Source organism: Macrobrachium rosenbergii, chromosome 12 (genome assembly GCF_040412425.1).
Source record: "Macrobrachium rosenbergii isolate ZJJX-2024 chromosome 12, ASM4041242v1, whole genome shotgun sequence".
NCBI classification, from domain to species: Eukaryota; Metazoa; Arthropoda; class Malacostraca; order Decapoda; family Palaemonidae; genus Macrobrachium; species Macrobrachium rosenbergii.
In genome coordinates, this window is record NC_089752.1 from 4,318,001 (window position 1) to 4,340,500 (window position 22,500).

The 22,500-nt window shown below is 40.0% G+C and overlaps 1 protein-coding gene and 1 long non-coding RNA gene across 5 annotated transcripts in view; both read left to right on the top strand.

Moving 5' to 3' along the window:
• Positions 1-1,032, top strand: part of LOC136844345 (uncharacterized) — a 5,870-nt gene extending 4,838 nt beyond the window's left edge. Inside the window, exon 2 of the mRNA XM_067113356.1 lies at positions 230-1,032. Within this exon, the coding sequence (XP_066969457.1) occupies positions 230-876 (647 nt within the window). The 3' untranslated portion in view covers positions 877-1,032. The remainder of the gene's footprint in view (positions 1-229) is intronic.
• LOC136844346 (uncharacterized) overlaps positions 1-22,500 on the top strand; it is a 237,903-nt gene that overhangs the window by 179,287 nt on the left and 36,116 nt on the right. For all 4 annotated transcript variants that reach the window (XR_010854824.1, XR_010854826.1, XR_010854825.1 and 1 more), the window contains one exon: positions 10,443-10,602. This is a non-coding gene — a long non-coding RNA (uncharacterized lncRNA). The remainder of the gene's footprint in view (positions 1-10,442; positions 10,603-22,500) is intronic.

The window sequence follows — 22,500 nt, forward strand, 5'->3', positions numbered from 1 at the left end:
ACAGTTGATCAGGCTTCTATGTAATTATAGGAAGTGACTTAGGCAGCTAAATTTTACAAAGCTTGAGAACCAGCAGGACCTTAAATTCACTTTTAGAAAAATTTTCAAGTAAACTAGAAAGGAAACAAAACTCTAAACGGGTACAAATGTTTAACATTACAGTCACTTTTACATACCTCCAAAGTATTGTACACCCGCACAGATTTAACTTTCATTAAATATATTTCAGGAGTCACGTGTAAATCAAGATGGTCTAATCTGAGAGACCAATTTCGAAGAGCCACTAAGACTAAAAGAACACTGAATGGGGAATCTTCAGAAAAGAAGAAGTGGAAGTTTGACAAAGAGATGGCTTTTCTGAAACCCTACTATCATGAGCGGTGTTCAGTCCAAAACAATTCAAGCGACCCAGACGAAGTGCTCGAAGTCGCTTGGCAGGAAGGAGGTACTGACGCTGAGGTAGAAAGCAGCCCAAGTTCACCAGCCAGAAAAAAACCCATGGTGGAAGCAAAAGATCAAGGCATAAGCACCAAGGCCTCTAAGTTAGCCCAGCACCACGAGGAAACAGATGTGAGAATGGAAGCGAATACCCAAAGTTGTAGCACGCCAATGGGTCAGCCCGTCCACAGCCAAACGCTTCGGAGATCCCGGCCCGTTTTTTCGGGCCCATATTATCTTCAGCGAAGTCAAGATGTCAGAAGATCGACAGACCACATCGACGCTTTTCTTTTTGGCATAGCTGAAACCGTCAAGTTATTTCCTCCCGTTTATCAACACATGGCTAAATCTAAGATTTTCAGTGCTGTTTCAGAGTTAGAAATGGAGGTGCTGATGAAGGCACAGGTACCTTCGGACCTGAAAGGGCAACAAACATAGCGCCTGAATACAAAAGGGGAAAGATTATACTTTGATAACTGAGATTATATTTTAATCAATATTGCTCAAAGTTTTTTATTTTCTCGCTTTATATTATTCAAGGTATTTTGAAGCACCAATGTAGTAAAAGTACAGATAAATTTTATGTATTCTTTAGTTAGTCTTTTTCTAGTAATAACACCTTGAAAAGTAACGCAGTTTTGATATATTTTACTGTATTCAACCTCAAACTCTATACACTTGAGGATACTGTAATACCAATTTTGTTATTTCCAGTCATAGTGTTGCAAGTTTTTGGCTCGGCAGATGGTATCAGTTGAAGTTACAAATCGATATTTATCTGGACTGTACAGGCTGTGGCTTGAGCCATTGGAACAAGTACTGGGAAGAACTCTTTTTCACATTAGTCTCAACGTTAATGGCTGGCTATTCTGAAGTGTTCATTTCTGGAAACAAGTAAAAAATTACAGCCCATAATCATGGCCACCGAAAATAGATCGGTCTTTAGGTGGTCTCGGTATAATGCTGTATGGGCCGCGGCCCATGGAACTCTCAGCCGGTCGTGGTGGCCTGTCTTGTTGCGTTGCCAGATGCACGATTATGGCTGCAATTTGATATGCTTGATGATTGGAGGGTGGATGATCAACATACCAATTTGCAGCCCTCTAGCCATAGTAGTTTTTAGGGTCTGAGGGCAGACAGAAAAAGCCGGCACAATAGTTTTCTTTTCAGAAAACTAAAAGGGGGTTTTCTCTAAACAGTTCTTTCATTAAGAGTGGCAGGTATCGGGCCTTGCTTAGATCCTGAAAGCGAATTTTTCAAACAACCAATTTGCCTTTTGCATTTCATGCAGGTTTGATGTACAGTTTAACTTGTTACAAATAACTACTGCTCTCTCTCTCTCTCTCTCTCTCTCTCTCTCTCTCTCTCTCTCTCTCTCTCTCTCTCTCTCTCTCTCTCTCTCTCTCTCTCGTGGAATTGACAATTATAGTACTTGCACAATATTGACCACGAGTCAAATTATTCGCTGTGCTACTGCCATTGTTTTTCTCAAGTGATCGGAAAACTATTTCGAATCCCGCGCTCACAGGGTGACTTAATAAGCAATATTGTTTCTCGGTTTTGGAACAAAAATGAAGCATTTTCTTTTTTTAGTGATCTTCGCAAACACAGCCCAACCCCGGCCCTCACCTTTGTGTAATATGAAATAAAAAAAAAATCGTCATATAATTTAGGCAAGATAATCATTCCTTTAAGTATACTTTATAAAGATCCTGAAAGAATTATGTTACAACCGCATATTTGTTTTTCTGCATTTAACGCACACAGTCGATGGGTATATCCATCTCAAAATACTGAGCAATATAAACACACACAGCAACACGATATATTTTGATATATTAGAAGTAGAATATAATTGCAGAGTTACTTAATATTGCTTATGATTTAATCTAGACCTTGCTTATGATTTAATCTAGACCTTGCTTATGATTTAATCTAGACCTTGCTTATGAATTTAATCCTCCACTGCCTGGTTTTGGTAAGACTTCTTTCCTTCAAGCCCTTTATTGTCTGGTTTTCTTTGACCCTTTGTTAGATGGCAGTGACAACGGAACCGAAGTCGGGAGTCAAGAGATCGTGAGAAAATGGAGGACTAGGTTGGAGGAAATATTAATGGCCGGACGCCGCCTTCAAATCAGGCCGGCTGGTCGACATTTTGATTGGATGTGATCACAGGTGTCAAGTGTGTCATCTACCTTTCTCCTCTTCTCCTCCACCTACTTTCCTCACTCCTTCCTTACTCTTCCACGATGACCTCTTCCTCCTTCGTGACTTTATTTCCTTACTAATAATCAACCGTTATTAGTAGTAGTAGCAGTGATAGTATTAAAAATGCTCAAACTTTGATAAGGAGCAAACATAAAACTTGAACTTTGAGATATTAATTTGGAATTAATATTTCATACATTAGAAAGCCATTATGTTTTGTAAACGACAGAAATGTTGCGAAAAAATAACCGATTAACCGAAAAAGATATATGCGCACAGACAAAGCGAGGTCATTGCAAACGGCATTCCAAATTGGAATGAAAGCCTCACGCCCAACTTTAGTTTTACCATCAATAATAAGGAAATTAAACCGCAGAGCGTTTGAAGACCAACTGGAAGCATGCAGTTATGTATATTATACACCCATTTATAAACTAGCGTACACATAACGTCAAAAATATCGAAAGGCAGTCCCTACCTTCTAGATACGTAACGTATACTTCCCCGAAGGTTGGACCGAGGGACCGTCATTCCGGCTGGACGGCTATCCGTCTATATGTGGAATTCACTGGCCGTAGACTGTCGTGGTTGCAAATAGGAAAAAATGAACATACAAAAAAGTGCATGGATCTAGTTTATAGTGACTGCACTCAACTTCCTCCTCTTTTATCTGGGCTGAGGACAGACATGAGTGTAAAACCTTCCATAACAGAGAGAAAACTGGTGCAGAGAGAGAGAGAGAGAGCTAGTCAGTCAAGAGGCTTTGCATTTAATGCCAGGTTAGCGAAGGCGTGGCTGCGTTAGGCAAGATGCAGATGTTGAGCGTAGACCCCGTTCCCAGATGGAAGCAGCAACAGTCAGCGTCCCTAGACGCAGATCAATGGTTTTGGGGCTTTGGTTGAACAAGCGCTGCCCAGTTGTTCGCATATGCTCTGGAACAGTTATAAAATGCGCGGAGACGGCGAACACGAAGTGGACGGGTCGTCGGCGAGGTGGTTAGAAGTGTTCCACTGTAATTGAAACAAGATTTGAATTGCATAGTAGAAGAGCCCAAGCTGAAACGCTCGGTTCTTCTTCAAGAGGGATGAGGTAATTTTCTTTATTTCTCTGTTACTTTAATTTGTTTTTACCTCGTAACTTTTATTTAACGTCTCTCTCACTTTCCTGTGTATGTTGAACTCTTTACTCGTCTGTTGATTTCCAGTTGTTACGAAAACTAACTGAATCCTAAAAAACTGTCAAATAGTCTCAGCCTCGGGTATGAAACCTGAGCACTGGCGTTCATAACAAGTTAACTGTCATGCAAAGGCAATGGTATATTACTCTTAACTGGAATTGACTGTAATATAGTGAGACACGAGGCAGCATATGATACTCGAAACGGCAACCAACAGGTCAAACCTCATTAAGAGCGCTTAATGGGCCCAATCGCCTCTCCCCCCACCCCACCAAGAGCTAAGAAATTTGAGAACCAGGTGTAGTACTAATTTGTTACGAGCGTAATGCTCCCGAGAGAGAGAGAGAGAGAGATGTTTCAGAGAGAGAAAGAGAGGAATGGCCCGAAAGAAATGCAAGATGAGATGAAATGGTGAGTTCCAATGGATGATGGTGAGCCAGGTGGGTGTAAATTATGAGGTGGGTGGCTGGGGAGAAGTAGTAACCTGTTGAGGCCTCTCCGGGAAGTGTCCAGTTGCTCTGTTCGATGAAAGTAAAATTGCGGCCGCGGGGAGACATGGCCTCCTTGGTGTGACTGCAAATTCGGATTCTCAGACCGCTAACGTGGAAGTATGCGCATGAGATCATGTCTGGCAGGTGCTAACAAACGGAGGTGAAACGCTGCTGGAAATTGGCTACCTGGCAGCTCAGCCCAAGCATACCTGGCGTGCCATGAGTCCAAGTCGAGGATTTGGACGGTTACTGATGGAAGGTGCCCGCGGGCGGTGGGCACGTATGTGGATGGAAGAAAGAAGCGATAGGAGAAAGTGAGTAGGGGAGACAAACAAGATGAAACGATAACAAAGGACCAAGAGGCTGCTGTAAACAATTCAAAAACAGATAAGGAGAAAGGCATTGGGAGATTTTTTGATTAAGTGAACAAAGGAAAACCAAATAGGGCATTTGGATGGCCACCTCCTTGTGCTGTGGAAGAAATCTCGACTCGAGAACCTAACTGTCATCGCCAATAACTTCGACGCCGATGCCACGTTACTCCTCGGACAATGTTACTCCAGGTTCTAAGAAACGCGAGTCATGATTTACATGAATCTAAAGGGGATTGAAACGATAAATGCGATCAGAGCGATTCGACGCTGATGCCACGTTGTCCAAAATGAGAAACCTCGGACCGTGTTACTCCAGGTTCACAAGAAATGCGAGTGGCCAAAGCCAAAAAGAGCGAGTGATTTACGAAAGTAAAGATGCTCACTCTCTGAATTGCTGTAAAGAAGGGGATTGTACGAAATATCAATTATAACTGCTGTATTCAGAGCTGAAGAATGGTCTGGACGAGAAGACACTATTTAATTAAGAATTCCACGTCCAGACACCAGATAATTGTAAGAAACGGAGGCGAAAGAATTTCGTTGCAGGGAAGAACTGTCTTACGATGGAGGGAAAAAAAATAAGATGAGAAGACGTGAGGAAAGAAGAGGAGGCTGCCGAGTGGAAGGCGGTTGGTGAGGGAGGAGGAGGAGGAGTAGGAGTCTTAAAGGAGGAGAGAGATGTTCACGGAAATTAGCCTCAGGTGGAAATCCTGAGGCTGTGTTGATGGCATCCTTACCAACAGACAGCGGCCTCTCCTCTCACACACACTCTCCTCTCTCTCTCTCTCTCTTTCTCTCCCTTGAATCTTTAGGAATACAGTGATATACAAAATATCAGTGCTAACAATGAATGAATATTTATATATGATTATTATCACTTTTGTACATGATTCATTTATCACACATTATACCACAGGTGAAAAATGAGAGACAGGGTGTAGACCCTGACCGGTTTCGACTTTATTTCCAAGCCATTGACGAAGGACTGATACAGAGTATAGAAGTCACAAATATATATACTACAGGTTGTGTATGTTCGTCAGTACTGTTCCTGTAGTACATATTATAATTTCTGACTATATTGGGTCATAATGGCTCAAATCCATCATCAATGGTCTTGGTAAGATAAGTCGAAATATATATATATATATATATATATATATATATATATATATATTTGTCGATAATTGCCGTCTTTATATATATATAGAGTATTTGTTTTATAATGATACCTGACTCTATATAATATATATATATATATATATATATATATATATATATATATATATATATATATATATATATATATATATATATATTATATATATATATATATATTATATATATATATTTGATATTATGTTTTATGTACGATATATGATGTATATTGTATATATATATATATAATGTATATAGTATTTGTTTTATATGTATATATATATGTGACATATATATATATGTAATATATATATTTATATCATATATATATATATATATATATAATGTATATATATATGTATATATATATATATATATATATATATGTATATATATATATGTATGTGTATATATATATATATATATATATATATATATATATATATATATATATATATATATATATATATATTGAAATATTTGTTTTATGTATATGACATATTACGTGAAATTTTTGAAAATAGAAGTTTTTCACACCTGTAATCAAATACACATTGCAAGCTTTATTCATTTAGGACGTAGCTAAACTTATTGTAAATCTAATGTCTTTGTCGAGAGGATTGCCAACCTTGTAGTTTATTGTAAATCTAATGTCTTTGTCGAGAGGATTGCCAACCTTGTAGTTTCCTTTAAAACCAATATGCCCTAAATGACTAGAACGTTTACCTTGCAGAGATCCAAAATTCAAAATAAGAAACGATATCTGACTTCCAGTGATTCCCGATCCAAGTTACCCTAAATATATTGTTTACCAGTTTTATTAGTGCCTCTGTCGGCTTTTACATTTATATTACTACACCGAATCACAGTTTGAAAGCATTCAAGCATAACCATCATTTTCAGATGAAAACGCGAATGTTTGCAAGTGCATATCTGAAAGTCATTGTCGTGCAAGGAATGAAAAGGAGAAACAGAAGCGTCATCAAAAGGAGAATAAAATTATCATTTAACAGACATAAAATAAAAGTTGGTAATCATAATGCCGTACAGCTAAGTTACACAGTCCCTCAGTCCACAAAATCGAATGTGACACGGAAAATATGGTTCGATGATAGATCGTTAGTTCGTGTCTGAAGAGCGTGCGAAAAGTTGCTCTCTCTCTCTCTCTCTCTCTCTCTCTCTCTCTCTCTCTCTCTCTCTCTCTCTCTCTAAGAACTCGTCAAAACACTAAATAAATCACATTTTTTCTCATCGGAATGAGTTACGCTTCGTTCGTATTCTTGCCCGCCTTCGTTCTCAGAGAACAATTTTAAAAAGTCACAAGAGCTATTCGACGCATTTCATGAAGGCAACAAAGAATAGGTTGAGCAAGAATACGGAACTCGAGCCATGAGTAGTGTTTCGGTGGCCGGTCTGTGAGCCCACCCACGATTGCAACATTTTACGCGTGTACATTTATTATCGTTCATCAGCCACCTTTCCTCGTTCATCGATCATCATACGCAGGTGATCAAGATCGTCACGTGTTCGCAATTAATGAAATCAAGAAAATTCTTTCATCAGTGACGAAAATTTACCATTTCAGTTGGGGAAAATACAGAGTAGATTGAATGTTCTTTGCTGAAGTTAAGAGTTGATTTCAGTGCTTAATGCCTATCATTATTTTTATGTTGCCACTGTTCTTGCTGTTTCTGCTACAAATATTTTTTTAATTGAAATTCCAATAGAACAAAACAAGGAGCCAGTAACGGGGCTATGCAGAAATGGATAGGAAAAACAATTCTGTAAAATATAAAATGCAAAAATTTGTAGGATGTAAATATTACACAATCCTACAACGGAACAGACATACAAACATTTTCGCTGAGGTCAATGTTCTTACCGTAAGGAAAATGTGTATTGCGCGAAGGAACAAGGATGTGAGTAGATGGGCTTTCATTTGATATTCTCCTCTTCTTCCTATGCTGCTTCTTTTTCTTTCATTCCCAAGCCCTTTTCCTACGTGGAAATTCTCTTTTTCTTATCTTCCACTTAGTCTCAGGGAATACAGGAATAAAGCAAGGCATGCATCCATAGTTTGTGAGACTCATTGTTTGAGACAACATAAAGTCCCCAATTCGGAACTTTCCATCTGAACCTTCTGTTATTTTACCTCCGAAGGGGGGTAGTGTCGTCAGTGCACCTCATGCGGTGCATTGTAGGCGTTACTCAAGGTTCTTTGAAGCGTCCCTTCGGCCCCTAGCTGCAACCCCGTTCATTCCTTTTACTGTGTCTCCATTCATATTCTCTGTCTTCTATCTTGCTATCCACCCTCTCCTAACACTTGTTTCATAGTGCAACTGCTTTGAGGTTTTCCTCCCGTTACACCTTTCAAGCCTTTCTACTATAAATTCCCCTTTCAGTGCTGAATGACCTCGTAGGTCCCAGTGCTTGGCCTTTGGCCTAAATTCTATATATTCCATTCCATCCCATTCTCTTACATAACACCATTTTTGATGGAATGTGTTCACTGTCGCCAACTTCCTTAGGCCTTATTTTAAAAGGGAGGAATTTCCACTAAAGCAGTTAGTACAGAGCAACAGCATTAATATTATATTATGTCTAGGGGCCACGATGTCACAATGTACAGGATTGTAGCGACCTTTGGTGGCAAGCTGCTTAACAGTTTTCCCAGCAGTCTTCAAGACCTAAATTTCATAATCAATCAATCAATCCGTTACAAAATCCCTGTTAATTCTGATATGCTTCACAACTGTCAATCTTTTTTTTTTTTTACAAATGTACCGTGCCTTAAAGAATGATGGCGGTAACAGAGACGGCAAGTCCTAAACCCAGAGTCCTCTACAAACTTTTGTGAGGGACAGTGGTGGGAGTTTATTTCTCATAGCATATCTAGTTTACACACTGGAAACAATATGGATACGTGTTGTGTTGTTATTCAGAGATGTTTACTTGTCGATGGCCTCTTCATTTTTTTACATCGGTAATTTAATATATTTCTCTCTCTTTCATTTGCTTCTGTGAAATGGCGACCAGTTGCAGATACCCGCTGCTGAAGCTTTCACAGTCGTCATAAAACAGGTAAGAATTGGGGAACCTGTTGGTGACCACGAGTCAAGTGAGCTCACCCGCGGAAAATTTTCTGTATACCTCGTGAGGGGCTTTATGCTTCCTCTTTGGTAGAGAGAGAGAGAGAGGAGAGAGAGAGAGAGAGAGAGAGTTTGGTTAGCACGTGGACAGTACTAAAACCTTCGCTCGCGTTGGTAAGAAAAAAGAAAAACAAATCCATCGCCTTTCCTCCGCTCTTTATTCTCGTCAGTGTTAAGTCACAACGAGAAAAGGAATGAAGGAAAAGTGAGCAACCTCTGGAATGCGTAATTATCCGTAGACGGATCTCTGGCACCAATTATCTTTCGAAGAATTCCTGGAGACTATTCTCACGATAGGACTAAATGCTGAAATTCCCGCCATGCGGATGTGTTCCCGCGCGCGCCAAACCAAAACCCTCGCTCTTGACGTCACTCTTTCCAGGTACACCTGCTGGACTGACGCGCTTACTACCCACTTTCCAGAAAATCCAAAACTCTAATTACAGTTCCGCAGTGCTTAAACATCGCAAATGAGTTTTTAACGGGAACTCCCTTTGTCAGTGACATGAGACTTGCTTTATTATAGTTATTACAGTTACATACGTTTCTGGTAAAGCAGTTGATTCCAAATATATATCGTCGAATATCTCACTATCCAGAGATAATGCAAGCGGGAATTCAGAGCGAGGACTTGCCTAAACGTTATCTTCACTCATATTTATTTCCGTTTGAAAATATGTACCGAACCGATGCATTCGAAATAAGCGTTCCCGATAAGCAGTGTTGTGACAGAAATGGTGACGTGCTTAACGGGATGGCCATCGGTGAACCCTGAAAAATACCGGTTCCATCAGTGGCAATGGTCGTTGCGACTTTACCCTGGAGGGATATACGTTTTCAAAAACCGTCTCCCTAGTATCCGTTTTCTGAGGCACATACTCTCGGCTTGAGTGAAGGTGTTGTATCGGATATTTTACTTATTTATCATTTATTTTCCACGTTTTTTTTTTTACGTAATATGCTACACTTCGAGAGAGAACATGCTTGATGTACGCTGCCCAGTCTAGAAAACTTTTTTTTATACTTTCCCATGATACTTGCATTACGTTGAAGAACTTGCCTGTACTCCACGTGGCTTACACACATTTTCCATCATCATTCCGCTGCTTTTTCTTCGTCTCTTCGTTTCAGTCTGCTGAATAGAAGGCATGTAAGTTGGATAACGTATAAAAGCTCAGATTTTCTGTACACAGTAAAATATATATATATATATATATGCTTGTATATTACATATATTATGTAGATATATATATATATATATATATATATATATATATATATATATATATATATTACATATGGTTTAAATAATACTACGAAGAAGCATTCAACCATTGTGGTGGGATTATCGAAATCAAATAAGACCCCTTAATGGTGGCAAAGAAGTTTGTAATTGTAATGTGATCTTCCAGATGATAATTTATTACAAGTGTTTATGTAATTACAGGCTTGGTATTCAAGAACTGTACATTGATGCCGGTCCAAACACAGATGAAAGACTACGGTTAATCATGGCGATCATGTCCTCGCCCTCTGAATCCTGCAACAAACATCAGCAGTCTGGTACTAGCGGCAATATTTCATTATGAGAGCCAAATGCTAATCAAGTAAGTATATTTCCTCTTAAAATTCAGTGTTCAACAAAAAGTTTGCAACTGAAGGTATTAGCTACAATTTACTTATGTGACATCTCTCAGTATTTTGTTCAGGAGACTTTTTCGTGTTTTTTATAAATTATCGCATTCCAGGACGACCTGAAAAGTGACTAATGTCAATTCAGTCTAAAAATTTAAGAAAATATATCAGTTCTAAATTGCAATAGTTGTGAACAGTCAGCAAAGTATTTTGATTTTTTTTATTCTTTTAGTGGAAAACGAGATCAATATGTCAGATTTCCATAACATCACACACATACAGCATTTCTAATAAAAATATAAGAAGCGTGAGTTGAAGCCAGAGAAGCAAGGGTTCGGAGGACAAAGTTAAGACCTTGCCAAAATAGATGCCAATTAAGGTCTAGACTCTAGAAAATTCTCAAGAGAATCTAGACCTCGTGTGTGCTATGAGGTCAGGGTTTCAGCTACTGAAGAACATGAAGGTTCTCCAGGCAAAACGCCTACAATTCTCTTGTGGTACTACATATGTTTAAAACTCACCTTCTGAAGGCTTTTGTTGATAATGGGAAGGCATTTGACAGCATACGGCGACCAATTTTATGGAAGGTCTTGCATTACCATGGCATTCCCAGGAAATATGTAGAGCTAATTGAAATTATGAATGAACTTAAGAACCTGCGAAGTTAATATTGGTGGAAGTGAATTTGCAGTAAATATTGGTGCACTACAAGATATTTCACCTTTGCTGTTGAATTGAATTGAACTGAATACAGAATATGGGCCGAAGGCCAAACACTGGGACCAGTGAAGTCATTCAGCGCTGAAACGGAAACCGACAGTAACGGTTTGAAAGGTGTAACAGGAGGAAAACCTCGCAGTTGCACTATGAATCAGTTGTCAGGAGAGGGTGGAAATTAAGATAAAAGAAACAGAATATGAAAGGAGGTACTATAAAAGGAACGAAAGGGATTGCAGCTAGGGACGCTGCAAAGAACCTTTAGTAATGCCTACAGTGCACCGCATGAGGCACACTGACGGCACTACCCCACTACGGGGCACCTTTGCTGTCTCCCTTTTCAAAGATTTCATAATGTAAAAAGTGGTCGCAGGTGGAAGAGAGTGTTGAGATTGCAGTAACTACTGAAAGTTGACGGACTTAGAATGTGCAGATGATGCTATTTTAATCAGCAAAACATACAAGACGTACAAAAACATAAGATAAAAGGACAGAGTATGCACAAAGGGATTAAGTAACATGAGCTGAAGAAAGAAAGAGGATTCTTTCATAGACTTAGGAACAGTTATGTCCTGTACAGGTTCTCTTGAGATCAGGAAAAGGACAGTCAAACAATGTGCAGGATGATAAAAAAGATGATAAAATCAAATAGATTGAAACTGTGTACGATGGTAACTTGAGTTAAGTACGATCTGTAACGCTGTGCTAACTTTTATCTTGGTACGACAACGAAAAAATATCTGAATGTTGTTGCCGATTACTGAAAAACTTAATGAAAATTATGAATCGGTTGGCAGGATAGTTTGAAAATGATGCCGTAAGGGAAATGACGAAAGTTCTGTATGTAGATTCTACAAGAGACAACGGTAAAAGGGGGATGGAGATGGTTTGGACAAATCCATCGCACAACCTGTGGGAGAAGAGTACGTGATGGCGTCAGCTGGTTTCTGCGGGGACTAGAAGAGTTGAACGACCATGAAGCTACTTGAATTAGAACTGGACGCGCGCACACATATATATACACATATATATATATGTATGTGTTTCTACACAAGCAAATATTCAGTAAAAGTTGAAAACTTTAAAATCCCTTTCAACTGCCTCTCGCCGTTTTCTTTTGATTTATACCGTTCCCATAAACCTACCGTAGAACAGTGACGCCTTCACTGCAGTTTTCAATTGTACGAAATGTATTGAATTCAATTTTAAATTACCATGCTAGGAAAGGTAAACACCAGAGGAACATTGTAATTCATGTCCTTGCACATGGATGTATGTTAAGTATTATTAGTCTATTTTGATTAATTATTACTGTTAGGGTAGGAAAGAAAAAAAAAAGATGAAACATTTTTAATTTGTTTATCGAGGGGAGAGAGAGAGAGAGAGGGAGGGATGGTTGGGGGGGGGGTGAGATGGCAGGAGAGGTGGTATGGAAGAGAAATAAGATGGGCCTAAGCGTGGGAAAAGGCCTCCTGGGCCCCAGAATTCAGGGTGTGTGAGCCGGGTGATGGCGAGGCTTTCAAGGTATTGTCTAGCCACTCATAATGGAGAGAGAGAGAGAGAGAGAGAGAGAGAGAGACCGACCGACCGACTCCTTCCCCACCAGCTGCTCCTCGATTTGGCGGGATGGGATAGATTCAGGTTGGGGCCTCGTTTTGTGGAGGGGAGGTCCCCGTTTGGGGAGGAGCCTAATACTGTATTGGGCCTTTGAATGAATGGGTGAGAATAAGGGAGACGGCGTGTTCAACGAATCTTCATACACCTAAAAAAGCCCATAAGGTCATTCTGCATTTTATTGCCGGTTTTGGTTTGAAGCCATTCCATATATATATATATAATATATATATATATATATATATATATATATATATATATATATATATATATATATATATATATATATATATATATATATATATATTATCTTGAATACATTTAATTTTTTTTATTTTAGTAAAATGTTTACACGTTTTTGCTATATTCCCACTTGTAAAGTTCCTAAATCTCTCTCTCTCTCTCTCTCTCTCTCTCTCTCTCTCTCTCTCTCTCTCTCTCTCTCTCTCTCACGTTTAACTCTGAACCTCACTCGATTTTTGCACGTCTCACAGCGACTTAATTTCCAGTATATTATCTTCTTCCTGCTTCTCTTTTTTCCCCCAACCGTACCTCCTATTTCCTCTTGTGCTTTTTATTACCTTTTGATTCTTGTCTGCTATCACACTTTTCCATCTCACCACTCTCTTTCCCTCTCCCGTCTCTCATTCTCCCTTTCATTCCCCCCCTCACTAGACCTACCGTACAACGCCCCCCTACCTTTTCCTTTCTTTCACGTCATATTTCCTTTTCCCTTCACTATAATCCCGTCTTCCTTCTCACCGCTTTGTCCATCGCGTTTTCCTCCTCTTCTCTTATTTTCGTTTCCCCAGCTGCCAGTGGTGGGCAGATGTTCTTATTTTCTTAATATTCCCTCGACCCATTTCTCTTTGGACCCCGGCATCGAGGCTGTGGGGTGGCGGCAGTCAGACGAAAGGCCTACGTATTCGACTCGCCTTTTTTTAGGTGAACGAGGGCGTTGCGGACGATTGGTATACGAAGAAAAAGATAAATCTGATGAAAAACTTACTTGTGCCACGTTTTTTTGAAACAATGTGTTCGCCTTCTGCCGAAATGAACGTTTTAGGTATGGTATAATTATGCCGAAAACTAGGCCTATGAATAACTATGGGTTGTGACCACCCAAGTATTAATTAATTGTCTGTGTGATTCACTGGAAAAAGTAAAATTGAATTTCTTTGGTAATCTTTGGTCGTTTAACTGCACACTCATCCGTGTCATTCTAGTTTTATTTCCATTATTGTTATTTTTTAAGTTCATGTTTTTCGTGATATCCATTAAGTTTTGCATATTTATTTCTTTCTTGCTAAATTCATATTTATGTATACTACTCATACATTACTTTCATCCTTTACTAGATGGCGCACGATGAAAATTATGGAAAAGAGCAAGGAAATGTCGAAATAAAAAAAAGAGGGGGGGCGATCATAGTATAGTAATACCTTGTATTTGAGTTGGGCTGTTTATAAACCAGTGGATGCTCATCCAACCATAGATATTTCCCTTGTGACCTACAACACCCTCCACGTACCGAAAGTCCTTGGTGCCTGCCTCCCTCCCTTCGAAGCCCTTTGAAAGAGGAAAAGGACAAAACGCCTGAAGAGGGAAGAACCCAGGGATAGGCCTATTGTATTTCAGCACCGGTGCATCTTGGAACCTGGTTCTCGCTGGCAGTTGTCACAAACATGGCGGTTCACCATTGTGTAAAGCCCCATAAATTATTACTCTGATTATTCAGAATTCATGAACATGCATATGAACAAGCATGCAACAGCAGCCTTCCACTGAAAAGAACACCTGTGCGTGAAAAGAATGCGTAACAGGATTGAGAAATTAATAGAATAAATCGACAGACGAATACACTAACACCACATGCGCGCGCACACGTATCTATCCCAAAGTAGCCGCACAGCAGTCATTTTAGTTATTTGATTATTCCACGTGTCTTTTATCCTAATAAACTTGACTTATGTAAGTAATAATAACCTATATATTTTCTCCCTTTCAAGAATTCCTTGTTGCAGCTGCGGAGAGTTCCGTGAAAGGAAGACAGAAAACCGCCGCCGCTCTCGGCGGCACTTCAATGTATCAGGGGACAAGTATTAAGTTGTTATTGTTTGTCACGAATTACTAAGAACATGTTCCTCCCTCCTAGTGCATGCAGCCATGATGTTACTGTCCAGAGCCCTCTCTCTCTCTCTCTCTCTCTCTCTCTCTCTCTCTCTCTCTCTCTCTCTCTCTCTCTCCTCTCCATGTTTATATGTTTTGCACGAAGAAAATTTAATTTGTAATGCAACTAGACGATCCATTGACTGGTAACTTTCTCGAGCAAGGAGTAACCTGAAAGGCTAAGAGAGGAAGGCCTGGTGCCTAGCAACGCTTCTTGAATCGGTCAAGAACAAAATCCCCATTACTTCCCCTTCGTCTTCTTCACACCTCACAGGAATCGTAACCTTATTTGGAAAGGATAAACAAAAATAATCTGGTGCCAATCGTTAGCACGACGAAGTACCGGGAAAGTTTGTCTCTACGTTCAATGAGGTTTGAGTGCATTGTCAATATCATTCAACGCGTATTTAGTCTTATGGAATGAGCGGAAATGCCGCGAGTGCATTCCTCAGAGAAGAATGCACGAGTGGCAGGAAAAAGATAGATAACAAAGGCGAAGAGCTGACTGTAGAATAACGAAAAATAGTTAAATTCTTTTTAATGAATAACAAATGATAATGAATTTATAAAGAAAGTGAATAAAGTACGGAAATCCGCTTTTTACCATCGAAAAAGGAAACCCGTATTTCGCATTTTATACTTGTATTAAATTTTTTCCTCTGTTTTTCCAGTTTTTTCATGTTCTATAATTCGTAGAGACACGAAAACTGTACTGAAGGAATGTAAAACTGAAGAATAATGAATATCGACTATTCAGTATTTCACATATTTGTGAATATTCTTAGGTTTTAGATTTTACAGATGTCCTTTTGCACGAACGCCTCTTAATATTGTTATATTACGCGTCTTGTTTAGCGTGATCACACTCAAGTGCATTTGTTTTGTTTTGCTTGCAACATTCACGAGGCGAACACCACGGAGAATGAAATCGCCCACTAAGCAGACACCGCAGATAAATAAATAGATAAATAAATAAATAAATAAATAAGGCTTTTGGTCCTCAGTTTACATGATGTGTCAACTGCTATTAATTCATACTGGTGGCGTTCTGCAACTCGCGTCGTTTGACTTACGTTACCGTACTCCGCTTAGTAACAACTCAGAGATAGTTGACCACAACACTAATTGCACACTTACTATTATTTATTGTAATATTTCCTATTGCGTGGGGATCTGGTTACCCAACTGACCACCTTTAGAAGGCACAATCAAACAAAGTGGACATCGTGGGTGCGAGTTCGGGTCGTTTCGGCCGTAAGCACGTTTACGTGCAAAATGGGCGCGGTGTTTAGTACCAGTCCCTTGGGGATGTACGGAAGACATAAAATAATGACGGTAAATACATAAACATATGACGCCTTACGTTGTTTTGGATGCTACGGCCTAAATGACTTAACGGCCGAAACGACCAGGGCCGGTGGGTGAGAGGTGCAGATTACTTTTGATAGGTCAGTGGGTTGTTCCTAGCCTGTCGACCACCAGTCCACCCAGCTGTATTATAAATAACAAGTCTGAGGGGATGAAGAAGACGACGTGGAGTTAGCAACCTCAGTCCCCGTGACATGTTGAGTTATGGAAGCATGTACTCGTCAGGCGGTACTCCTTTCCGTGGGAAAATGTGAAAAAAAATTACAATTTACTCCTGTTAAGTTCCACATACGGGTACATGATGCAGATCCTTCTGAGACCAAAATAATAATAATAATAATAATAATAATAATAATAATAAACAATAATAAAGAATAAAGTAGTAATACGAGAGCAAACATAATGGTTTAAATAGCAATTGTGGCGTCAGTTACACTAGATCATCAAATAAGGAAGTATGGGACATCTGAATAATGATAGCTTGTTGGCGAAGAGATTAAGCGGTGCTACTTTGTCTTGTATTCTACGCGTCACCTACTGTACATGGAAGTGCTAGTACTAAACATGGCAGAAGCTCCTTGGGACGCCGTGTTTAGTACTAGCCCTTGGGGTCAGAGTATTAGTGCACACCCATTTCTATATTGTGTGGTCGACAAATTATATTGATAAACGGTATTCTTCGTGCGGCCGTCTATACATTTACCGTACGGTGTTTAGTACTAGCACCTCGGAGTATGTGACGCGTAGATCACAAGCAAATGTACCGTCGATTAAGCGATCTGTCTCCGTGTATGGTATATGAGCCACAGCATTCAGTGTGAGAGAACGGATCGTCGTGGTGGTTGCCTCAGGATAAAAGGGAAGTAAGTAAGAGATCAATAAGGGATAGTAATTTCTTCGTGTTTAACAGCTTTTAGAATTTCCTTCCCCGTTTCTGTTTCTCATAGGCCAATAAGATTCCCCGCTTTGATAAAGATTCTGTTGCTGCTTTGAGATATTGGTACTTTTCTCTTCTTCGAAGTTTACTTTTCTTGAGTTACGAGGTCTTAACAAAAAATAATAATAATAATAAGCTTTTAGTTTTCCGTCCCGTCTGCCTAAACATCAAAACAAAGCAGTGGACGGCAAAAGCTTCCATAATTTTTGCCCGCAAAATCTTTTTGCGAGAGGTTAAGAATTTCAGTGCAGAATAAAATAAGAATTAACTAACATTTCTTCAGGGCATGTATTAATTACTCACTCAACTTGTAAGTGAATCACCTACAGGAAAAAGGGAACATTTTTTTGTGGTAGTAATTATCACATAAACTTAAAAAGGACCAGAACACCTGAAAGGTGAGTACACAGGGTACGAAACACAGCCAGTGTTTGTAGAAGAAGCCGCCGCCCGAGATCGAATACAGGCTCTACGTAGTTCTTGTGCACGCCCATGGAGGGCTCCCGTGGCCCGCGTAGACTCGACACCATCGAAGTAAGTAATTTTCTTTTCATAAGTATTTTTTGTTTTATGAATTTGTTTCTATGAGCAGAGAACGCTCAAACTTTGTGTCCTTATCTAAAACAAACAATTAAAAAATGCGCCGAAGTTTCTTCGGCGCAGTCGAGTTTCCTGAACAGCCGCTACAGCGTATATTCAAGGCCACCGAAAATAGATCTACCTTTCGGTGGTCTCGGTATAATGCTGTATGAGCCGCTGCCCATGAAACTTTAACCACGGCCCGGTGGTTGCCTATCCTATACAGTTGCCAGAAGCACGATTACGGCCAACTTTAACTTTAAATAAAATAAAAACTACTGAGGCTAGAGGGCTATAATTTGGTATGTTTGATGATTGGAGGGTGGATGATCAACATTGCAATTTACAGCCGTCTTGCCTCAGTAGTTTTTAAGATCTGAGGGCGGACAGAAAAAGTGCGGACGGACAGACAAAGCCGGCACAATAGTTTTCTTTTACAGTAAACTAAAATGCATTTCTACAATTCTTGCAAAACAATTTGAGGTAGGAGAACGTAGCTGCTAATGGGCACTTATAATATACAATTTTTTTGCCATGTACACAAGAATTCCAGATCACATTCCCGGAAAGGGGGTTAAATTTTTGTTTTCCAATTTCTTTCCAATATACGGTGCACAAGTTCAAGAATCTTTCATTATCATGATTCCTTTACACACTTTCGTATCAAGGTACTGAGTTTCTGTAGGATTGTGTGCTTTGTTTTACCAATACTTTGTTCCTCACAGTTATAAATATCTGTCATATAATAGTTTATCAGAATTAACCGATTCAACACTAGAGAATCATCCTGAAAATTTTATTCTCTCTCTCTCTCTCTCTCTCAAGACATTTCTTATTCTAACTGAGACAGAAGAATTATAAATGTTTAACAACAAAATGACTACTCCTCTCCCATCTCGGCATATACTTTTTTTTTAAGATTTGAAAACAAAAGCCAGGCCGGGAATGGGATTTAGTTTCAAATCCACGAGCAGTACACCAAGTTTTAAATTTCATGAATCTGCAGCTGTCGGCGAGTTACCCTGTCATTTAAAGAAGCAAATAGCGCGCTTCGATGGTAGCTCTTGCATTGTGATATCAAATCGGTTCAACTAGGATATTGCTGACCTAAAAATGCCAGTGGTTTGGGATACAAAGAAAACCTGCCTTAAAGGGCTGTTCACCCATTGCTGGGAGGAGTCTCACGTAATTGGTAAATGAGCCTGGTCCCCTGAAACAGGTGGAAGCCAATCTTTTAACTCCTGCGTGTTTCTGGGAAAGGGAAATTGTAGCATTGTCGCTGCTCTAAAAGGAATGGAATGGCATATAGAGTTTAGGCCAAAGGCCAGGCGCTGGGACCTATGAGGTCATTCAACGCTGAAAAGGAAATTGGCAAGGTCGTGAAAGGTATAACAGGAGGAAAACCTCGCAGTTGCACCATGAAATAGGCCTAGTTGTTAGGAGAGGGTGGAAAGTAAGACGGAAGAAAGATTTATATGAATGGAGGTACAGTAAAAGGAACGAAAGGGGCTGTAGCTAGGGGCCGAAGGACGCTGCAAAGAACCTTTAGTAAAATGCCTACAGTGCGCCGCATGAGGTGCACTGACGGCACTATTCCCCTAAGGGGTCGTCGGTGCTCTAAGTAACGTGAAAGTCACCAAGTGGCTTCGAGTCCGGGGTTAAAGCTGCATTCCTTTTGATATTAAAAGTAAACGGATAAGAAATAGTATAATAGTAAGTCCTGGGTTTAGATTGTGCGCGGACGTGACGCATTAGAAAAAATAAATATATAATAGTCGGTTTCTTCAGGGGAAGAGAACCAGACAGCTTCCTACCAGGCAAGAGAAAGGTGAAGGGTCAGCAAGTGAAGGAAGGGAAGACCAAGAGCAATTGTCTGGAATTGGGGTAACTTCTGTAATGTCAAGACGACTGTGTGTGTGTGTGTGTGTAAGATTGAATGTGACGATAAAACGCTTTAATAGTGAGTGCATATGGTCCAAGAAAGGATTTTGGGAAAGTTCGAGTCTGTGTCAGCTGGATTTGCAGAGTATGACAAGAGTGGTTGTGCTAGGTGATTCGAATGTCAAGGTTGATGATAAAGGAAGACGTATCTTTATAGACTTTGGGGATGTTGAAAATTTGTTTGCAAAGGAGTTTACTTGCAAAAGATAAAAATAATGTTGAGGTGAAGAACTTGCTAGAATGTTAGTATACAGTAGACTGGAGAGCAATTTGATGTATGAAATGGTAAGAAAAATGGCTAGGGGCCTGTATGATCATTATTTAGTTGGATGAAAAGTATAGGTTAAGTTGGAGAGGGAGGAATGAAAATGTGTTTGTGAATGCAATTAAGACGTGGGTTCAGTAAGAAGGAAGTGAAATGAGCATGAGTGGAAAAGTCCATGATGGGGTCTCAATCAACAGGGGGGTGTCTCTGGGTATAGGAGAGTAGGAGGAGGAAACAAATGCAGCAAATTGTGGCATGAGGAAATAAAAAAAGGATTACTTGAGGTGCAATTGCAGTTCAGAAATATAAATCACTGAAAATCCGGTAGGATGGATAGATTACCCAACAGGAAAGTTTGAAAGAGAAAGTTAGTGTTGAAAATAACTTTAGGAGAACTAAGTGGTGCTACGTGTAAGTAAATGACAAAAGAAAGGTTAATGAACAAAAAGCTTCACAACAAATGAATCCTTCAAAGTGAAAGTTCAGAACTTAAGGAGGGTATTCAAGGGGTTTAAAGAACAGAAAGCCACATGTTCATGGGGCTACAAGTGAGATGCTGTTACAGTGGGAACTGGGAACCAGGGCTTGTAAGGTATGCGTGGATGATTCTGAAGAAGTAGGGGAGAAGAATAAGCGTACCTTTATGAAAGTAATGGGAATAGAGGCAAATGTAAGAATTACAGGGAAGGGACCTGGTAGGATTTTGTTTGGCCGTGGACGAGGAAAAGGATATTACTGACCTAGAAATGCCAGTGGGTTGGGATACAAATAAAACCTGTTTAAGAGAAAGTCATGTGATACATTTGGAAGTACAGTGAGAAAACTGCATGGCGTGCATAAACCTAGAAAAAGCTTGTAATAGGATAGATAAGAGAGGCAATGTGGAGGGTGTTGGTGCTCATGATGTATGGTATAGAAGGTTAGTTGTTGAATCAACGGTGTATTAGACTATGGAGATGTGAATTGTTTGGCTTGTAATACTGTTGATCTAAGGTAAAGCTTTATGGGTGGAATGACGCGAGAAGTGAAATCATCTGAAGTATGAGGCATTAAAGAATGGGAAACCAGATAGAGCTGAAAAACTGGGGTATTAGGATGCAGAAAGTGTAGAATGACTGGCGTTTTTAGACGGTACAATACTGATTGAGTATAATGAAGGGTAAGTAGTGAGAGAAGGAAAATTCTTGCTAGAGTACATGTCAGCAAAGCAAGCGTAAGATTACAAGGAAAAGGCGGCAAGGAATTTTGATGCAGAGGGTGAAAGGATGGAAGCGGTAAGTTTACATAGCTATAGTCTGTGGAAGCCAATTTGGGAATGTATTGAGGGAGTGTTAAGACAATTTTTCTTCGTGGAAGTGAAGAATGGATGTTTTAAATATAAATGGAAGTTTTTGAAGTTGCATAACTGAATTGTATTTAACATATGTGGCATAAGAAAAACTGAAAGTGAGAGAAACTCTGGGATAGGTTAAAGTGGTAAAACTGACTAGCTTTGGTTGAAGTATGAAAAAAGGAGTGGTTAGAGATTGACTGGTAATGAGGAAAAAATGAAAGATGGAATATGATGTTTTGAGATGGGTTGGTCATGTGGAAAGCATGGAAGATGACAGGCTAGTGAATGATAAGAGAAAGGGTATATAATTCGGAAATGTTAATGGAGAGGAGAGGAGGATCCAGAAATGATTGAGAGATGATGTGAAAGTTGTATTGGAGAGGAACAGCTATACTCTTCAGGAAGCACAAGTGTGCTTGCAAGACAGGGAGAATAATGTAAGGTGTGAGGGGTTTGGCACACTGTTGGTAAGCCTTCTGTGTAAGGGTCTATTCACACTGTACCTGCATGTAAACGGACATGCACCTGACCTGCACCGGACCTGCATCGACCCGCATCTGACCTGCACCAGACCTGCATCTGACCCGCATCTGACCTGCACCGGACCTGCATCTGACCCGCATCTGACCTGCACCGGACCTGCATCTGACCCGCATCCCACCTGCACCGACCTGCATCTGACCCGCGATCTGACCTGCACCGGACCTACATCTGACCCGCATCTGACCTCCAGATCTGACCTGCATCTGACCCGCATCTGACCTGCACCGGACCTGCATTCCGACCCCGATCTGACCTGCACCGACCTGCATCCCACCCGATCCCACCTGCACTGACCTGCATCTGACCTACACCGACCTGCATCTGACCGATCCCACCTGCACCGACCTGCATCAGACCGCATCTGACCTGCACCGGACCTGCATCTGACCCGCATCACACCTGCA